This window comes from Pelobates fuscus, chromosome 12 (genome assembly GCF_036172605.1).
Source record: "Pelobates fuscus isolate aPelFus1 chromosome 12, aPelFus1.pri, whole genome shotgun sequence".
Classification (NCBI taxonomy): domain Eukaryota; kingdom Metazoa; phylum Chordata; class Amphibia; order Anura; family Pelobatidae; genus Pelobates; species Pelobates fuscus.
In genome coordinates, this window is record NC_086328.1 from 89,419,031 (window position 1) to 89,438,906 (window position 19,876).

General features: G+C 45.4%; 1 protein-coding gene across 4 annotated transcripts in view; it reads right to left on the reverse strand.

Moving 5' to 3' along the window:
* The window catches only part of CHRM1 (cholinergic receptor muscarinic 1), a 124,036-nt gene that overhangs the window by 2,657 nt on the left and 101,503 nt on the right, over positions 1-19,876 (reverse strand). For 2 of the 4 annotated variants that reach the window (XM_063438500.1, XM_063438503.1), the window contains exon 2: positions 13,517-15,149. In XM_063438500.1, coding sequence (XP_063294570.1) covers positions 13,519-15,072 — 1,554 coding nt within the window. In that variant the 5' untranslated portion in view covers positions 15,073-15,149 and the 3' untranslated portion in view covers positions 13,517-13,518. Of the gene's footprint in view, positions 1-13,516; positions 15,150-15,402; positions 15,481-15,646; positions 15,688-19,876 lie in introns of those variants that run through there. The other 2 variants (XM_063438502.1, XM_063438501.1) reach the window with 2 other exon arrangements.

Consider the following 19,876-nt stretch of genomic DNA (forward strand, 5'->3'; position numbering starts at 1 on the left):
AGGAGCTACGTTTGGTCCTATGACCAAGTTTCACCCAGACGTCTACATTAGTATTAAGTGGTCTGGGTGCATTTAGTGGTCCTTTGACCAAATGTCTCCTGTACGCTTCAATTCTCTCAATATTATTCTCTGCAGAGAGACTGTAAGAGGTGCAATCTCACCCCTTAAACAACATCAACTTTTATAATTTAAATTTCATGACTGTATTCATGCACTCACGTTTTTGTCTCACATGTTCATGTACGAGGTAAAAGTGAGTGCATATATACAGCCATGAAATGTAACTTATAAAAGATGCTGTTTTTGTTCAAGGACGATGACACCTCTTACAGTCTCTCTGCAGAGACAGATATTCAAGGAACACTATAGGGTTAGGAACAAGAACACGTATTTCTGACTCCCCTGGCCAACCCTTGCCCTCCTAAATATAGTAAAATATTAAATTTATTCCAGGCTGCTGGTGCTGGCTCTGCCCCTGATCTGCCTAATTGTCTGACAACATCAGAGGTGATGATCTCAGCCAATCAAAATGTTTTCGTCTGAGGAGTGGCCACTGAAGGTGTCCCTAGGCTGCAATGTAAACATTGCCTTTTCTGCAGGGACAGGCTGTAGATACTAGCACAACTACATTTAGCTGTAGTTGTTCTGGTGACTATAGTATCCCTTTAAGACAATTGAAGCCTAAAGGAGAAATTTGTTTAACTGCAAGGTAAGCACCAGTGCCGGAGCAAAATTATATATAACTGTGACGGAACTCATGGGTTTCCTCGTTTGTAACACATGGGCTCAGAGTTCTGTGCAGGATTGATGATATCCTGCACTTTTTAGCATATTAGCACAATATTGCTCCAAATAAAGAATTTCTTAAGGAATATATTACTGGCATTTTTGTATTATGTGTTTGTTTTTTGTAGTACCTCCAGCAGATGAGTTTTGTGCAGGTGGCTCTCTAGTTGATATTCCTCATTATCCATATTCTTTTAGTATTTGTTCTACTGGGTTTCCTAACCCCTTCTAGAAGTTAAGGCATGTTATGCCATCCTACAAAAGGAAGGCTTTTACACTGTTAGCGTGGCATAGCTCCAGTCATGATCAGGGAACCTTTTTGACAACCCTGGCAGTCCCACTGCATTCCTTGTCCATTGGTGCAAGTCACGTGATCGTGGTGACAGCCCGTCACTATTGCCATGTCTCCGTAAATTAATTCTAACACTGGCTGAAATATTGGTCTCTGCCCCTCTCCTCATTTTGTTATGAGGTGAGAGAGGCAGAGTTACTGTGAAAAAAACTGTTAAAATATAAATGTAACCCTCTCAATGCTGATTACACTCTTTATTCTGCCATCAGTAATATTATTATTTACATTTTTGAGTGTGGTGTAGGATTTTCTGTGGGGGGAGTAGGAGTTGGGGGTGGGTGAGATAGTCGGTGTTAGGGATTAATTAAAATCACTTAACATGGCACACTGTTATACGGTATACCATTATGGGGGTAATTCTCATTCCTGGTCTGCCATATGTTTCAAAGGCATCATAGGCTCAGCAAACTAATATGGCAAATTTCAATAAAAAAAGGACAAGCCAGCTAACCACGGACCAGCACGGACGCATCGTGTAAAGCTCCGGGCCAAAACAAGCAATTTAACCGCTCTATCGGCGGAGATTGGGCACCTACTCACCCCACACCTTACAGATTGGCGGGGGAGCACTAATGGGCAAGAAAAACAAAATACCGAGGCCCGACAAGCCCCCTTTCAGCCACGATATCGGCGAACTAAGGCCGCATGGGAGAATATGGTGCTGGGGGAAGCCGAGTATTCTGACTCCTCAGAAGACTTTTATCCTGACCTGGGGGACGGCGCAACAGCAACCCAATCTAAGGCGACCAAAGCATCCCCAGCAGGGGAACCAGTCACTGCAGCCCTCCTAAAAAAAATGTTTACAGACCTCAGACAAGATTTAGCTGCCGACAGGGCAGCCTTCAAAGAGGCTATGGAAAGGGCCAACACGCGGCTTACCTCCTTGGAGACCAACGCCACTGCCCACGGCGGCCGACTCACCACTCTGGAACGGAGAATGTCAGAACTCCACAAACTGCAACAAGACACAGCAGACAAAGTGGAGGCCTTAGAAGATCACAGGCGAAGAAATAACTTAAAAATCAGAGGGGTCCCTGACACTATTGGGAATGATGACCTCCCACACTACATACGGCGCCTCATGGCAACGTTGCTGCAACCCAAACAAGCCAAACAGGTGAAACTAGACGGCTGGTTTCGCCTGCCCAAGCCGGCAAAAGCACCCCCTAACGCCTCAGCTGACCTCATTGTAAGATTCCAAACCCACCAAGACAAAGGTACTGTCCTTGCAGCCTGCAGGGGGAAAACCCCACTACTGTTTGAGGACTCCCATTTACAGCTGTTCCCGGATCTAACTAAGAGCACACTTAGCTGGCGTAAAGGGCTACAACCAAGCCTGCAACACCTAAGAAAACAAGACATCCAGTACCGCTGGGGTACACCGAGGCTTGTAACGTTCACCTTTCAAGGGACCACATACCGGGCAAGAAGCCTACAGGAACTGGACTCTCACCTAACTGGGCCTGACAATGCCGCAAGCAGAAACCACAACCGCCCTGACCAGATTGGACCCCACTATAGTAAAGGAGTTTGTGCCCAGATCATCCCGGCGTGCCAACCCAGCGGGCGACACAACATGAGGGACAATCACAGGCAGGCAGAGACTCCGATTTACAGGATGCCACAGACCCCGCCGAAACACTCAGTGACTATGCACATTATGTTTAACCTTGTTATTTTGCTAGGAGGACATTATGTCTCACAATTTTTCTTTATATTTAGTTTTAAGTATTTTTATGTTGCTGTTTATTCGCTGTTCATCACGGTGTGATCACCAGTTCCCAACCAAACCAGAGAAGGGCCCGCACAGAGCTAGTAGCGTCCACGATCACACTGGCGCTAATACCCCCTCCCCCCCCCACACGATAGATCCGTTAAACGACTCTGATGAAACCTTGGAGGGGGTTACCCCTGATCCCTGGGACACCTCAACCCATGGGCAGTATTTTGAGTAAACCACATGAAGGGGCCAAGGGGTCATACTGATGGTTAAATACTTTGTTGACTAACATGTATCCATTTAAAAACAAAAACCTACTCAGCGGGACACCATGTCTCAGCCAGTGACAATGCTTTTGTTAATGTATGTGACCGCTATGGGCATCAGCCCACAAATTGTATTGTTTTCTCTTTATTGCCTGCTGAGTGAACAAAATAAAGAATAAAAAAAAAAAAAAGGACAAGCCCTATATTTAACCCTATAGCTTTCCAAAAACGTATAAAACCTGTACATGGGAGGCACTGTTGTACTTCTGAGACAACAATGAAAACAAATATACCGTATTTTTCGCTCCATAAGACGCACCTCACCATAAGACGCACCTAGTTTTTAGAGGAAGAAACCCAGAAAAAAAATATTCTGAATAAACTGACCCATAGTGTTTCTTACTATGGGACAGTTTGTACAGAACATTTTTTTTCTCCCCTGTCCCATAGTGTCCCCCCCTACCATAGTCTTCACTCACCCCCTCCCCATAGTCTTCACCCACCCCCTCCCCATAGACTTCATCCCCCCCCTCCCCACAGACTTCATCTCCCCCCCCCTCCCCACAGACTTCATCTCCCCCCCTCCCCACAGACTTCATCTCCCCCCCTCCCCACAGACTTCATCTCCTCCCCTGCCCACAGACTTCATCTCCCCCCCCTCCCCACAGACTTCATCTCCCCCTCCCCATAGACTTCATCCCCCCCCTCCCCATAGACTTCATCTCCCCCCCTCCCCATAGACTTCATCCCTCCCCCTCCCCATAGACTTCAACCCCCTCCCCATATTCTTCTCTCCCATACTGTCCCCCTCCCCTTTTCCCATAATTACTTACCTGTCTTGTAGCGTTGGCCGGCAGCACAGGGCGCACCGCGGTAGTGGAACTTGAATTTCATGTTCCGGTTTCCGGCGGGACTGAAAGGAAGTGCGCACTCAGCTAACCACGGACCAGCACGGACGCATCGTGTAAAGCTCCGGGCCAAAACAAGCAATTTAACCGATCTATCGGCGGAGATTGGGCACCTACTCACCCCACACCTTACAGATTGGCGGGGGAAGCACTAATGGGCAAGAAAAACAAAATACCGAGGCCCGACAAGCCCCCTTTCAGCCACGATATCGGCGAACTAAGGCCGCATGGGAGAAAATGGCGCTGGGGGAAGCCGAGTATTCTGACTCCTCAGAAGACTTTTATCCTGACCTGGGGGACGGCGCAACAGCAACCCAATCTAAGGCGACCAAAGCATCCCCAGCAGGGGAACCAGTCACTGCAGCCCTTCTAAAAAAAATGTTTACAGACCTCAGACAAGATTTAGCTGCCGACAGGGCAGCCTTCAAAGAGGCTATGGAAAGGGCCAACACGCGGCTTACCTCCTTGGAGACCAACGCCACTGCCCACGGCGGCCGACTCACCACTCTGGAACGGAGAATGTCAGAACTCCACAAACTGCAACAAGACACAGCAGACAAAGTGGAGGCCTTAGAAGATCACAGGCGAAGAAATAACTTAAAAATCAGAGGGGTCCCTGACACTATTGGGAATGATGACCTCCCACACTACATACGGCGCCTCATGGCAACGTTGCTGCAACCCAAACAAGCCAAACAGGTGAAACTAGACGGCTGGTTTCGCCTGCCCAAGCCGGCAAAAGCACCCCCTAATGCCTCAGCTGACCTCATTGTAAGATTCCAAACCCACCAAGACAAAGGTACTGTCCTTGTAGCCTGCAGGGGGAAAACCCCACTACTGTTTGAGGACTCCCATTTACAGCTGTTCCCGGATCTAACTAAGAGCACACTTAGCTGGCGTAAAGGGCTACAACCAAGCCTGCAACACCTAAGAAAACAAGACATCCAGTACCGCTGGGGTACACCGAGGCTTGTAACGTTCACCTTTCAAGGGACCACATACCGGGCAAGAAGCCTACAGGAACTGGACTCTCACCTAACTGGGCCTGACAATGCCGCAAGCAGAAACCACAACCGCCCTGACCAGATTGGACCCCACTATAGTAAAGGAGTTTGTGCCCAGATCATCCCGGCGTGCCTACCCAGCGGGCGACACAACATGAGGGACAATCACAGGCAGGCAGAGACTCCGATTTACAGGATGCCACAGACCCCGCCGAAACACTCAGTGACTATGCACATTATGTTTAACCTTGTTATTTTGCTAGAAGGACATTATGTCTCACAATTTTTCTTTATATTTAGTTTTAAGTATTTTTATGTTGCTGTTTATTCGCTGTTCATCACGGTGTGATCACCAGTTCCCAACCAAACCAGAGAAGGGCCCGCACAGAGCTAGTAGCGTCCATGATCACACTGGCGCTAATACCCCTTCCCCCCCCCACACGATAGATCCGTTAAACGACTCTGATGAAACCTTGGAGGGGGTTACCCCTGATCCCTGGGACACCTCAACCCATGGGCAGTATTTTGAGTAAACCACATGAAGGGGCCAAGGGGTCATACTGATGGTTAAATACTTTGTTGACTAACATGTATCCATTTAAAAACAAAAACCTACTCAGCGGGACACCATGTCTCAGCCAGTGACAATGCTTTTGTTAATGTATGTGACCGCTATGGGCATCAGCCCACAAATTGTATTGTTTTCTCTTTATTGCCTGCTGAGTGAACAAAATAAAGAATAAAAAAAAAAAAAGGACAAGCCCTATATTTAACCCTATAGCTTTCCAAAAATGTATAAAACCTGTACATGGGAGGCACTGTTGTACTTCTGAGACAACAATGAAAACAAATATACCGTATTTTTCGCTCCATAAGACGCACCTCACCATAAGACGCACCTAGTTTTTAGAGGAAGAAACCCAGAAAAAAAATATTCTGAATAAACTGACCCATAGTGTTTCTTACTATGGGACAGTTTGTACAGAACATTTTTTTTCTCCCCTGTCCCATAGTGTCCCCCCCTCCCATAGTCTTCACTCACCCCCTCCCCATAGTCTTCACTCACCCCCTCCCCATAGACTTCATCCCCCCCCTCCCCACAGACTTCATCTCCCCCCCCTCCCCACAGACTTCATCTCCCCCCCTCCCCACAGACTTCATCTCCCCCCCCTCCCCACAGACTTCATCTCCTCCCCTGCCCACAGACTTCATCTCCCCCCCCTCCCCACAGACTTCATCTCCCCCTCCCCATAGACTTCATCCCCCCCCTCCCCATAGACTTCATCTCCCCCCCTCCCCATAGACTTCATCCCTCCCCCTCCCCATAGACTTCAACCCCCTCCCCATATTCTTCTCTCCCATACTGTCCCCCTCCCCTTTTCCCATAATTACTTACCTGTCTTGTAGCGTTGGCCGGCAGCACAGGGCGCACCGCGGTAGTGGAACTTGAATTTCATGTTCCGGTTGCCGGCGGGACTGAAAGGAAGTGCGCACTCAGCTTGTGCACACTTCCTTTCAGTCCCGCCGGAAACCGGAACATGAAATTCAAGTTCCACTACCGCGGTGCGCCCTGTGCTGCCGGCCAACGCTACAAGACAGGTAAGTAAAGCTTCATATTCGCTCCATAAGACGCACAGACATTTCCCCTCACTTTTGAGGGGAAAAAAGTGCGTCTTATGGAGCGAAAAATACGGTAAGTATTTTAGATCAGTAAAACATATGACAATATCTTCAGTGGAAGAGCAGTTTTTGTGTGAAAAATGGAAAAAAATAAATATGAATGCTCATTTCGGCCAGGGTTTGTGACTACTAAAGTGGCTACTAAAAAAAAAGACTGCCGATTTTGAATACTATGGGATGTCTACTTCTGCAAATGGTTGTCTACTTTTGCAAATTTCATTTCATTTCTTGGCTGCCATACGGTCTCAAAGGCAACACAGGCCCAGCAAACTGATCTGGCAAATTTCAATGAGCATAAACTGAAAAGGGGGAAAGCCCAATATTTGACCTTGTAACTATCCAAAACCCCATAAAAACCTGTAATTATGGGGCATCGTAGTAGTCTCATGACATCACCGCATACAAATATGTGTGTTTTATTGCAGTAAAGGCTAACATTATTATAACATTCACAGTTACAATGTCATGCAGAAATTGTATTCCCATTGAATAAGGTTTATATATAAATATTTGATGAAAAGCCCTATTTATTATGAACAAAATGATATATAAGTCACCTCAGGGCCGTCTTTAATTTGGATTGGACCCTGGGCAAGCATTTACTAGGGCCCCCCTCACTACCTATAGATACGCACAAATGCACTACCTGACACACACACGCAGATACACACTGACCGCATATAGATACACACAAGAACATACAGATACAGGGAGTGCAGAATTATTAGGCAAATTAGTATTTTGACCACATCATCCTCTTTATGTTGTCTTACTCCAAGCTGTATAGGCTCGAAAGCCTACTACCAATTAAAGGACCACTCTAGGCACCCAGACGACTTCAGCTTAATGAGGTGGTCTGGGTGCCAGGTACCTCTAGGATTAACCCTTTTTTTTATAAACATAGCAGTTTCAGAGAAACTGCTATGTTTATAATGAGGGTTAATCCAGCCTCCAAATCCTCTAGTGGCTGTCTCATTGACAGCCGCTAGAGGCGCTTGCGTGCTTCTCACTGTGAAAATCACAGTGAGAGCACGCAAGCGTCCATAGGAAAGCATTGTAAATTCAGCCGATGACGTCGCGATCAAGATGGAGAGGAGGAGGAAAGCTCCCCGCCCGGCGCTGGAAAAAGAGGTAAGTTTAACCCCTTCCTCTCTCCAGAGCCCGGCGGGAGGGGGTCCCTGAGGGTGGGGGCACCCTCAGGGTACTCTAGTGCCAGGAAAACGAGTATGTTTTCCTGGCACTAGAGTGGTCCTTTAAGCATATTAGGTGATGTGCATCTCTGTAATGAGAAGGGGTGTGGTCTAATGACATCAAAACCCTATATCAGGTGTGCATAATTATTAGGCAACTTCCTTTCCTTTGGCAAAGTGGGTCAAAAGAAGGACTTGACAGGCTCAGAAAAGTCAAAAATAGTGAGATATCTTGCAGAGGGATGCAGCACTCTTAAAATTGCAAAGCTTCTGAAGCGTGATCATCGAACAATCAAGCGTTTCATTCAAAATAGTCAACAGGGTCGCAAGAAGCGTGTGGAAAAACCAAGGCGCAAAATAACTGCCCATGAACTGAGAAAAGTCAAGCATGCAGCTGCCAAGATGCCACTTGCCACCAGTTTGGCCATATTTCAGAGCTGCAACATCACTGGAGTGCCCAAAAGCACAAGGTGTGCAATACTCAGAGACATGGCCAAGGTAAGAAAGGCTGAAAGACGACCACCACTGAACAAGACACACAAGCTGAAATGTCAAGACTGGGCCAAGAAATATCAGATTTTTCTAAGGTTTTATGGACTGATGAAATGAGAGTGAGTGTTGATGGGCCAGATGGATGGGCCCGTGGCTGGATTGGTAAAGGGCAGAGAGCTCCAGTCCGACTCAGACGCCAGCAAGGTGGAGGTGGAGTACTGGTTTCGGCTGGTATCATCAAAGATGAGCTTGTGGGGCCTTTTCGGGTTGAGGATGGAGTCAAGCTTAACTCCCAGTCCTACTGCCAGTTTCTGGAAGACACCTTCTTCAAGCAGTGGTACAGGAAGAAGTCTGCATCCTTCAAGAAAAACATGATTTTCATGCAGGACAATGCTCCATCACACGCGTCCAAGTACTCCACAGCGTGGCTGGCAAGAAAGGGTATAAAAGAAGAAAATCTAATGACATGGCCTCCTTGTTCACCTGATCTGAACCCCATTGAGAACCTGTGGTCCATCATCAAATGTGAGATTTACAAGGAGGGAAAACAGTACACCTCTCTGAACAGTGTCTGGGAGGCTGTGGTTGCTTATGCACGCAATGTTGATGGTGAACAGATCAAAACACTGACAGAATCCATGGATGGCAGGCTTTTGAGTGTCCTTGCAAAGAAAGGTGGCTATATTGGTCACTGATTTGTTTTTGTTTTGTTTTTGAATGTCAGAAATGTATATTTGTGAATGTTGAGATGTTATATTGGTTTCACTGGTAAAAATAAATAATTGAAATGGGTATATATTTGTTTTTTGTTAAGTTGCCTAATAATTATGCACAGTAATAGTCACCTGCACACACAGATATCCCCCTAAAATAGCTATAACTAAAAACAAACTAAAAACTACTTCCAAAAATATTCAGCTTTGATATTAATGAGTTTTTTTGGGTTCATTGAGAACATGGTTGTTGTTCAATAATAAAATTAATCCTCAAAAATACAACTTGCCTAATAATTCTGCACTCCCTGTACACACAGACTACATATAGATACACTGACACACACATAGACACACACAGATACAAACACTGGCATGCATGCAGATACAAAGGTACACACACTGACTTCATATAGATACACCGACACACACACAGACACACAGATACACAACCTGACACACATGCAGATATACAGATACAAACACTGACACATACAGATACACACACAAACACAAATGGACAACATACAGATACAGAGACACATTCTGACAGACGTACTGACACAGACAGCCATACTGAACCACACATACACAAAGACATACTGAACCACACAGACACTGACGGACTCACACACACAGACATACAGATACACTGACAGACATACCGGCACATATACATACAGACAGATGGACATACTGAAACACACACTGACAGACATATTGACAAACACAGACATACAGAACCACACGGACACTGGCAGACTCACACATAGACATACAGACATTCTGGCACACATACACACGGACAGACTTACTGAAACACACATACAAACATACTGACACACTGACAGACACACACACACAGACATACTGACACACTGACAGACTCTCTCTCTCACACACACACAGACATACTGACACACTGACAGACATACACACATACACTGACAGACATGCACACATACTGAACCACACAGACACTGACAGACTCACACACACAGACATACAGATACACTGACAGACATACTGGCACACTAACACATACACACATACATATATACTGACACTGACACACACACACACTCATGCAAAATTTGATAACCACCCTCCAGTTTCCTACCTTTTCCTGGAGGGTGGCTTCCCTGGGGTCCAGTGGGCTGGCTGTGGTTGCTGGGAGTTAAGCTCTCCCGGCTTGGCCCCCTCCGGAACAGCTTCTTCCTCCCGCACGGCTCCTGTTTCTGTGGGAGGAAGTGAGGTGCGGCTGTCACTTCCTCCCAGTCGGCTGCCGAAAAGCAAGGGCCCTGTCGTGCTGTTAAAGCGCCACAGCGCCCGACCGGGCCCCTGCTGACACAGGCCCACTAAGTGCAAGGGCCACCCGATGGGCCCCCATAGTTTGCGGGCAGAGGGCAAACGGAGCAGCTGTCTTGGGCCCCCCAGCAGGGACAAGGCCCGGGGCAGCTGCCCCGTTTGCCCCGCATTAAAGACGGCCCTGAGTCACCTAAATTACTTTAGCTAAATAAAGCAGTTTTAGTGTACAGATCATTCCCCTGCAATTTCACTTCTCAATTCACTGTCATTTAGGAGTTAAATCACTTTGTTTCTGTTTATGCAGCCCTAGCCACACCTCCCCTGGCTATGATTGACAGAGCCTGCATGAAAAAAAAACCTGGTTTCCCTTTCAAACAGATGTAATTTACCTTAAATAATTGTATCTCAATCTCTAAATTGAACTTTAATCACATACAGGAGGCTCTTGCAGGGTCTAGCAAGCTATTAACATAGCAGGGGATAAGAAAATCTTAATTAAACAGAACTTGCAATAAAGAAAGCCTAAATAGGGCTCTCTTTACAGGAAGTGTTTATGGAAGGCTGTGCAAGTCACATGCAGGGAGGTGTGACTAGGGTTCATAAACAAAGGGATTTAACTCCTAAATGGCAGAGGATTGAGCAGTGAGGCTGCAAGGGCATGTTCTTTACACCAAAACTGCTTCATTAAGCTAAAGTTGTTCAGGTGACTATAGTGTCCCTTTAATATGAAAGAGGTAAATTATGGTTGAACAAACATATAACTCAGATTCTAGGTTTTGTTTTGGACAATTGCTTTCGTCCTTAAGGGTTGAAATTGGTCATTATACTGTTGTTTGGCTTCTGTTTGTTTGTTTGTTGTTATATGTTAATGTCTCCCATATTAAAGCTAAAGTAGTGTTGTGTAAATGTATTTATTATATAACTAGTATGGAGGGGGGTTGAACAACCTTTCCACCAGGCAGTGGCGTACACACAACCCATGGGGCCCCGGTGCGAAAACTGATCCGGGGCACCCCCCTCCCCCCGCGCGAGCACTTACTCTGCGCAGGCTGGGGCCGCAACACATGGCGGCGGGCACCTGGTCGCAGGGCTGCGACCCATGCGACCGCGGTATGTATGCCAGTGCATGCATAAACACATACACTTAAAGGACCACTACAGACACCCAGATCACATCAGCTCAATGAAGTGGTCTGGGTGCCAGGTCTCTCTAGTTTTAACCCTGCAGCTGAAAACATAGCAGTTTCAGAGAAACTGCTATGTTTCACTGAGGGTTAATCCAGCCTCTAGTGGCTGTCTCATTGACAGCCGCTAGAGGATTTTCTGCGATTCTCACTGTGAAAATCACAGTGAGAAGACGCTGAACGTCCATAGGAAAGCATTGAGTAATGCTTTCCTATGGGCGGTTTGAATGCACGCGTGGCTCTTGCCACGCATGTGCATTCGGAGCTGAGAGGCGGATGGGGACGGAGAGATCCCCAGCGTTAAGGGAGTCCGGCGCTGGAGAAAGGTAAGTGCTTAAGACACACACACACACACTCTCATGAACAGACGCACACATTTACTGACAGACACACACTCAGTGACAGACGCACACAAACATACCCAGTAACAGACACACACACTAACACACACACTCTAACACACACACTCTAACACACACACTAACACACACACACACTCTAACACTAACACACACACTCACTAACACACTCACTAACACACACACTCTAACACTAACACACACACTCACTAACACTAACACACTCACTAACACACACACTCACTAACACACACACTCACTAACACTAACACACTCACTAACACACTCACTCACTAACACACACACTCTAACACTAACACACACACTCACTAACACTAACACACTCACTAACACACACACTCACTAACACACACACTCACTAACACTAACACACTCACTAACACACTCACTCACTAACACTAACACACTCAAACGTTTTTTTTGTTTTTTTTTAAATCCCCCCAGCCTCCTTACCTGTGGGAGAGCTGGGGGGATTCCCTGGGGTCCAGTGGTGTTGCTGGCCCTGCTGTCACCCGGCTGGCTGGCGGGCGCGCGAGGGAGCACTGTCCCCTGGGTGCTGCCTCTTCAGCTCCCTCGCGCGCCGCGTACTGATGCCGGAGCCGGAGCCGGAAGATGACGTCATCTTCCGGCTCCGGTTTCAGTGCGGTGCGCGAGGGAGCTGAAGAGGGAGCACCCAGGGGACAGTGCTCCCTCGCGCGCGCGCCCGCCAGCCAGCCGGGTGACAGCAGGGCCAGCCTCGGGGGGCCCGGAGGTGGCCGACTCCTGGGCCCCCAGCAGAAGAGGCTGGCCCTGTGGGTACATACCTGGGTCGCAGGGTGGCCGGGCCCCCTGGTGGGCCGGGCCCGGTCGCAGCTGCGACCCCTGCGACCCTGGTATGTACGCCACTGCCACCAGGCATACATTTACCTAACAAACTGAAAACAGGACACAAACAAAATTAGCATAAAACAACAGCAAACAGTGAAAATTCAGAGACAAATGTTCAAAATAACAAATCTACAATAGATTAATGCAATATTTAGTTTTCACAATAAGCAAGTGAACAATTGTTTGTGAAAGAGAAACTGTGTCTCCCAAACTTAAAATACAGGCACTATTGCAGCATGGCACTATCTTGGAAATGATTAGATAAAACTTCCTGGTCAGTTTTTAAACAAAGTCTCTTTGCTATTAAAAAAAAAATGTAATCAGTGAAAATTCTTGAAACTTGTTTGTTAGTGCACAACATACCCACAGCCGTATTCTAATAATCCTGGATTGGACCAGTGATATCTAATCTTGGCTTTGCAGGTAGCTATTAGCGTTTACTTGAGAGCCTTGAGCATCACTATAAATGTAGTGTATAAACACGTGTTAACGAGGTTATCATCTCAGTGATCTACTATTGTTTTTATTTGCCTTATATCACTTTGTCAACGATTACTATGGGCAAACAAGCTTTATTTATTTCCACGATCATTATGTCACTCTAAACCTGCAAAAAAGTACAGCTTTACTTTTCGGAAAAAATGTGGCTTTTTTTTGGTCACCTACCATCACTGCGAGGGTGTCGTGAAGGAAGATACTGGGTGTTTGTGCGCTCTCCACTTCCGCTTGTCCCACCGGCAGAGAAGCAGCATCTTGAAGGTGCGTCTGAAAGAGCGGTTGCAGAGTGCATAGCACATTGGGTTGACAGTGCTGTTAACATAACAAAGCCAATAACCCAAATCCCACAATGATTGTGGGATGCAGTCCTTACAGAATGTGGACACCAGCACCATAATATTGTAAGGAGTCCAAGTCAAAATAAAAGCAAGCAAAATTGCACTCAGTGTCTTTGCTGCCTTTTTTTCCTTTATTATTGAGTTGCTTTTTCTTTTACCATGACGGTTCTTTTCTATCTTGGCTTTGATGACTGTTGACGGCAAAGCAGGTACTTGAGCCTTGGATGTTTTCCTGCAAAGATCCTGCTTCCCTCCATTGGGCTCCCTCTCAACATCCCCCCGCCCAAGGTTGTCATTTGAGCCCCGGGAACCTGTCGGAGTGCCCACTACAGAGCTGACCATGGGTAACCGTATGACGGCCGAGCAAATGTTCTTCATCTCAAATGGACGTTCCTCGGCATCAGAAGAAGATGAGAGTGAATCTGCTGAGGCTGCGTCTTCCATGGTATTCCAGCTCCCATTACTCCGATGCTCAGGATAGCGCCTAAGAGAAGGGTTTGGAGTCAGTCGACGAGGAAAACAGCATGCTCGTTTCACCCTCGGCACAATTACTTGTGATCTGGATAGCTTTTCCGGTTCTCCTGCTCCACTACTGCTGCCGCTTCGGACACTGCCCATAGCCAGCGGACGCACAATAGTTTCCGATGCTGAGCCCTGCAGGCCTGCCAACTCTCTGCTGCGATTTTCTGTTTCGCGGTAAACTCTCCAGTACAGTATAATCATTATGGTGACTGGCAAGTAGAAGGCAGCAATGGCAGTGCCAAAGGTAATGATGGGTTGTGAAAGAAACTGTATGTAACATTGATTTGGCTCCACTGTCCTCTCACCCACAATGTACTGCCAGCACAAAATAGCAGGTGCCCATAGTACAAAAGAGATGGACCATGCAAGGCCAATCATTATGGCTGCTCTCTTGGGTGTCCTCTTAGCTCTGTAAGTCAAAGGCCTGGTAACCGAAAAGTAGCGGTCAAAGCTGATAATCAGTAGGTTCATTACTGAGGCATTACTGGCTACATAGTCCAGTGCCAGCCAAATGTCACAGGATATATTGCCAAGTGCCCATTTTCCCATTACAATATACGTTGTGTATAGGTTCATCGATATGGCACCAATAATGACATCAGCACAGGCCAGGCTTAGAAGGAAGTAGTTGCTGACTGTTTTCAAGTCACTGTTAACTTTGAAGGCCAGAAGGACAAGGACATTCCCAATCACAGTGACCAGCGAGAGAATGCCGGTGGTAATGACAATGACAACCACCTCCCAAACCTCAAATCCCAAATCTTCTGTTGCATTTTGGGCCAGTGGTGCAAAAGTGGTATTGTTCATGTTTGACGGCCACTGAGTTATTACTTGTTGACCAGCATTATGGTGCAGGGCCAACATTAAATTGTCTAGAGGAGGCAGGGGGTGGATCCCCTTCACCCCAAAGTATCGAGGTCCTTATTCACCACAGTAAGAATCTGAAAACACAAGGAGAAAACATTTAATCAGTGGGAGAATATGAGCATAGTGGTTATCATACAAGGCTTGAAAATAAACAAAAAAAAGTTTTGGCAAGTATCGTTGGAATTTTGATGTTACATGGAAGATATGCAATGAATCCAAGATGAAAGCAGATGGCTCTATTAGAGTGGCATCTGAGAGTGATCATTGGTAATGTAGAAGCATACTTTTCACATCAGCTAAAGAATGTACTTTTCTTTCTGCTCTTACCCTCTTCTTCCTGTGTGTTTCTTTCTCCTTCTCAAACACAGCTTTTTATGCTCCCATTCACTCTTGTTTTCCCTTAGTATACATGTTGCCTTCCTTCCCTGTATTAGTTTTAGAGTTCTAACCTCCCCAACCCATCTAGCCGTTTCCTTCTTTTTACAATTCATTTTCACGATTCCTTTCTATCTAATCAACTATCACCTGTCTCTCTTTTTTTGTTGTGTGTTTTTTTCTCTCCATTTCTCACCCTCCTCTCTCCTCTGCTACGTGTGTCTCCGTAATCTGTAACTAAACAAAGCCGGATTTATGATCTGTGTGTTTGATTGTTGAAGGAAGGAGTTGTGTTGGTGAAGGAGGGACCCCCCTCCCCAGCACACACCCGGTAAGAGAAGCGGGGAGAGAGAAGTTGTTGGACAGGTTTATGGTTTTAGCAAGTAAAATGATTTGTTCAAGACAGAAGACAAGTAAAAAGTGTCATTGGATCATATAGAGCCAGGCTCCAGAAATTACACCATATGTTACCGGACAGCATCCACCTCACTACACACAGCCCAAAGCTTTCTAAAATTCTATTGTGTCTATCATCTTTTTCTGTGTCATATGTTCACATATAATCCTTTCCATGGAAAGCTATATATTGCTCAAGAAAAACAAATCTCATTTGTGTTTCCTACTCAGTATAACATTAACAGGGACTTATAAATTTTTTTTAAAATGCACCTTGCAGAGCAGAAATACTTATAATGGAGTCCTGCAGTATATATTATTCATAAATGTCCAACAGAAGAGATGATATATGATCCTTTTTCTAGCAGATCCTAATATTTGTCCATATAATGTCCCCCAAATTCTACCCACTGCTCCATCCAACTGTTCCTATAAGCTGTTCCCTATAACATCTCATTTTACTCTGTATAACTGCCCCCTATAACTCCAAACATTCTATGAAATGATATTTTTCCATATCACTATTTCTTCAGAATACCTGATATGAATTATTTATGCTTTGCTAATACAATCCCTATTTTCTACTTGTAATACATCCATTTGTTCTCCGTTACACTTCCTGTTATTACTTTGTATACCTCGTTGTGTGTAGGTAAAGTTAGTTACCTAGTTTGGCAATGAAGGGGTTACTCGGTACTCTCCAGGGCTCTGATCCCTCCCCTCCACCGCTGTAGGTAAACAGGTGATCTTGGGGCAAACAGTGATAGGAGACAGGTGTACACAGTACAGGCACGCACATACTTGTAACTACAACACTCTACAGAGCATTAACCCCTCTCATACAGTGACCTTACCCAATATTGCTTTACCCTTTGTCACCTCAACTTACATTGCAAAGCGCTGTTTACTAGGTCCCCTCTCTATCAAATCTGTGCACACACGTAATAGCTTTTATTTCTGAGCCGTACAGTATGCTATTTAACCACATTCTTACCACACACCTCCTTAATCTCATAATTGCTTTAATTGCTTTAGATAATAAATACAAGAAACTCAGTTTCTTTAATACTCTGCATTGGTCAGCACTAAACCCATGACCGGTTGAACTGTGTATCTTTAGTTTGAAAATGTGTCCACATGGTTAGTACAATCTTCGGTTGAAGTTAATATAGGAAAAAAAATAAACACATTTTTGGACGTTACCAGTCAAGTACTGGTGCAAGCATATACATTACAAGACACTGCCTCTTTTTCCCTCGTGTACTATGGAGTGCATTGTCCTGTTTATCTTAGAATGTCTTCCTCATATGAAAGCATTGGGAGGCTAGTGCACATGCGCGGCGAAACCCAGTGCTGTGCCAATCAAATGCTGCAATCAAGATTGATTTGGTTATAGCAGAGGAAGTGCTTCTAGTGGCTTTCTTCCTACAACCAACTGCAAAGTTTTATATTACATCCTTGAAAAGAGAGAGTCACTGCACCCAGACCACTTCATTGAGCTGAAGAGGTCTAGGCGCCTTTTAAAACTGCACTGTGCATTCCACATTGCTCAATTATTGAGTCTCCCTGGTCTGTTATAGCTTGTAGCCGCAGTCAGTGGGTGCCCTTAGCAGCCTGTTCGGATACTCACCTCATCATTGGCTTCTGACACTGGCTCTTGTTCCTGACTGCGTTTGCAGATCACCCTTATATGTTTCCATGTTACTGGCTCCCGTTATCTGAATATGCTCATGAATCATCCTCTTCTCCTTCTACTTCACGGGTGACAGACCTCAGCTCTCCAGTCTCGACTATACTTACGGACCAGTCTTAGTATTGTTGCCTCATTCCGTCAACCTTCCTGATTCCATTTTCGATCATATATTTGTAAATGGATTTTATCCCAAGTTCTAAACTTTGCTCAACTCATGGTAAACTCCAACGTTGCCTTGTTCTATCTCCCCCTATTTAAAGACTCCGTATCCACCAAGGCTATATTCCATCTATTCAAATACTCTATAATATTCTGCTCCCACTGTTAACTGGCTGATATACGCAGCTCTCTACCCTCACTCTGGAATGTCAGAGGTGCGCAGGTCTGCCCCCACATAACCTCCTATACTTTCCGTACGTCTCCTGCTCGTTACAACTAAACAGAGATTCTGTTATTAACCTTCACGGTTTCAACTAGCAAACTGCAGAAGTCATTAAAGGGGGCAAAAATTTGAATGTTGTGTATATTAATATTTACTATTATAATACTGCCTCATCAGTATTATTAATTTAGGTATTGTGTCTACGTTATCTTTGAACATTGTGTATAGGCTCAAATGTTAACGTTTATGACATACGTCTAAAGTTTTTTTTTTTTTTTAAATGTACTATTTAAATAATTGCGTCCTCAAATCATTTAAAAAATATAACACCATCACACCAGGAATAGTGACAATTCAATTATTCTACTCCAAAAGCAGAATTCACTGGTTCAATAGCAAATGATCCACGGAGACCTGCCGCAATCATGGTGACCCAGGTGAAGAGAAATCTGGACAGCCTTAGAAAAGGGAAACAGGAGATTGGTTTGTAGAGGACTAGATAGACATCAGGGTAGGTAGCGATGAAATGACAAGGATAGTCATCTACAATGCAATACTGTGCAGGGAAATTATAACAAGTGCACATGATGGATAGAATGCTTGTTGGAAATATTCCCACAAAGCTTTATATGCACAAAATGTTGAGTAAGTACTTAGTAGTCTACATAATTCACAGGGAAATGAATAGTAGGGAGCCAAGTTCCATACATCCTAGGGAAATACGTAATGGGTAGCTCAGTATGGCCACAAATGACTCATGGTCTCTGCCCTGTGCAAAAAAACAAAAACATTATGCATATTGTGGGTTCTTGGTACTCCCTATTAACCTAAAGAGAGACAGTTGCATTTATCACCCTCACCCATTATCTTCTGGTGGATGAAATCATCTGGTGGAGGTAATCAAACTAACTTGCGGTCCCAGGAAGCGTAACTAGACGGGGGGCTCATAACCCCAATAACATCCATCTTTGTGCGAGGTCAGTACAATTAGGACATGGCAAATGGTCATCTACCAATTTCTTCCCTCTCATATGCTGTTGGTGGAAGGGTAAAGTAGATGTGGTGGACTACGGTACCTAAGCTCGCTAACCCATAAGTTCAACTGTCTCCACTTGCTCCTTGGCATGTTATCACAAACTTTAGAATTTCTGCCCTCTAAAAATGTGCATTTTACACCATTTGACATCACTGACCCATTTGACAAACTGACCCATTTTGCACCATGTCAACAGCAGGCATTGTTGGCAAAAGTTCCTATAGATGTTTTAACATGGGAGATTGTATTAAAGGACTTCTAAAGTGTCCCGGGCCCCACGTGTAGCGGCGGAACTGCCGCCGGTGCAGTTGCACCAGGGCCCGCACGCTGTTGGGGCCTTACGGATGGCCCATGCACTTAGGGTCACCTAATGGGCCCTATATCTTCAGGGGCCCGGTCAGTGTTGCGACCGGGCCCCTTTAAAAAAATCGCAGCCGCAAAGTACTGCTGGGAGGATGTGGTCGTCACTTCCTCCCAGCTCCCTCTCCTCCGCGCGGGAGGGAAGAAAGCCAGGCCACGGGAGCCACACCGACTCCCATCAGCCACAGCCTTCCACCTGCAAAAAAAGGTAAGCAAAATTAGCTGTATGTTAGTATGTATGTGTGTGTATGTATGTATGTGTGTCAGTATGTCAGTATGTGTGTGTGTCGGTCAGTTTGTATGTATGTATGTGTGTCAGTATGTCAGTGTGTATGTATGTATGTGTGTCAGTATGTCAGTGTCTCTGTATGTGTGTGTATGTGTCAGTATGTGTATGTATGTATGTAGGCATGTATGTGTCAATATGTATGTATCAGTATGTGTATGTATGTATGTGTCAATATGTATGTATGTATGTAAGTATGTATGTCTGTGTGTGTAAGTCAGTATGTGCATGTATGCATGTCTGTCTGTGTGTATTTATCTGTATGTATTTCAA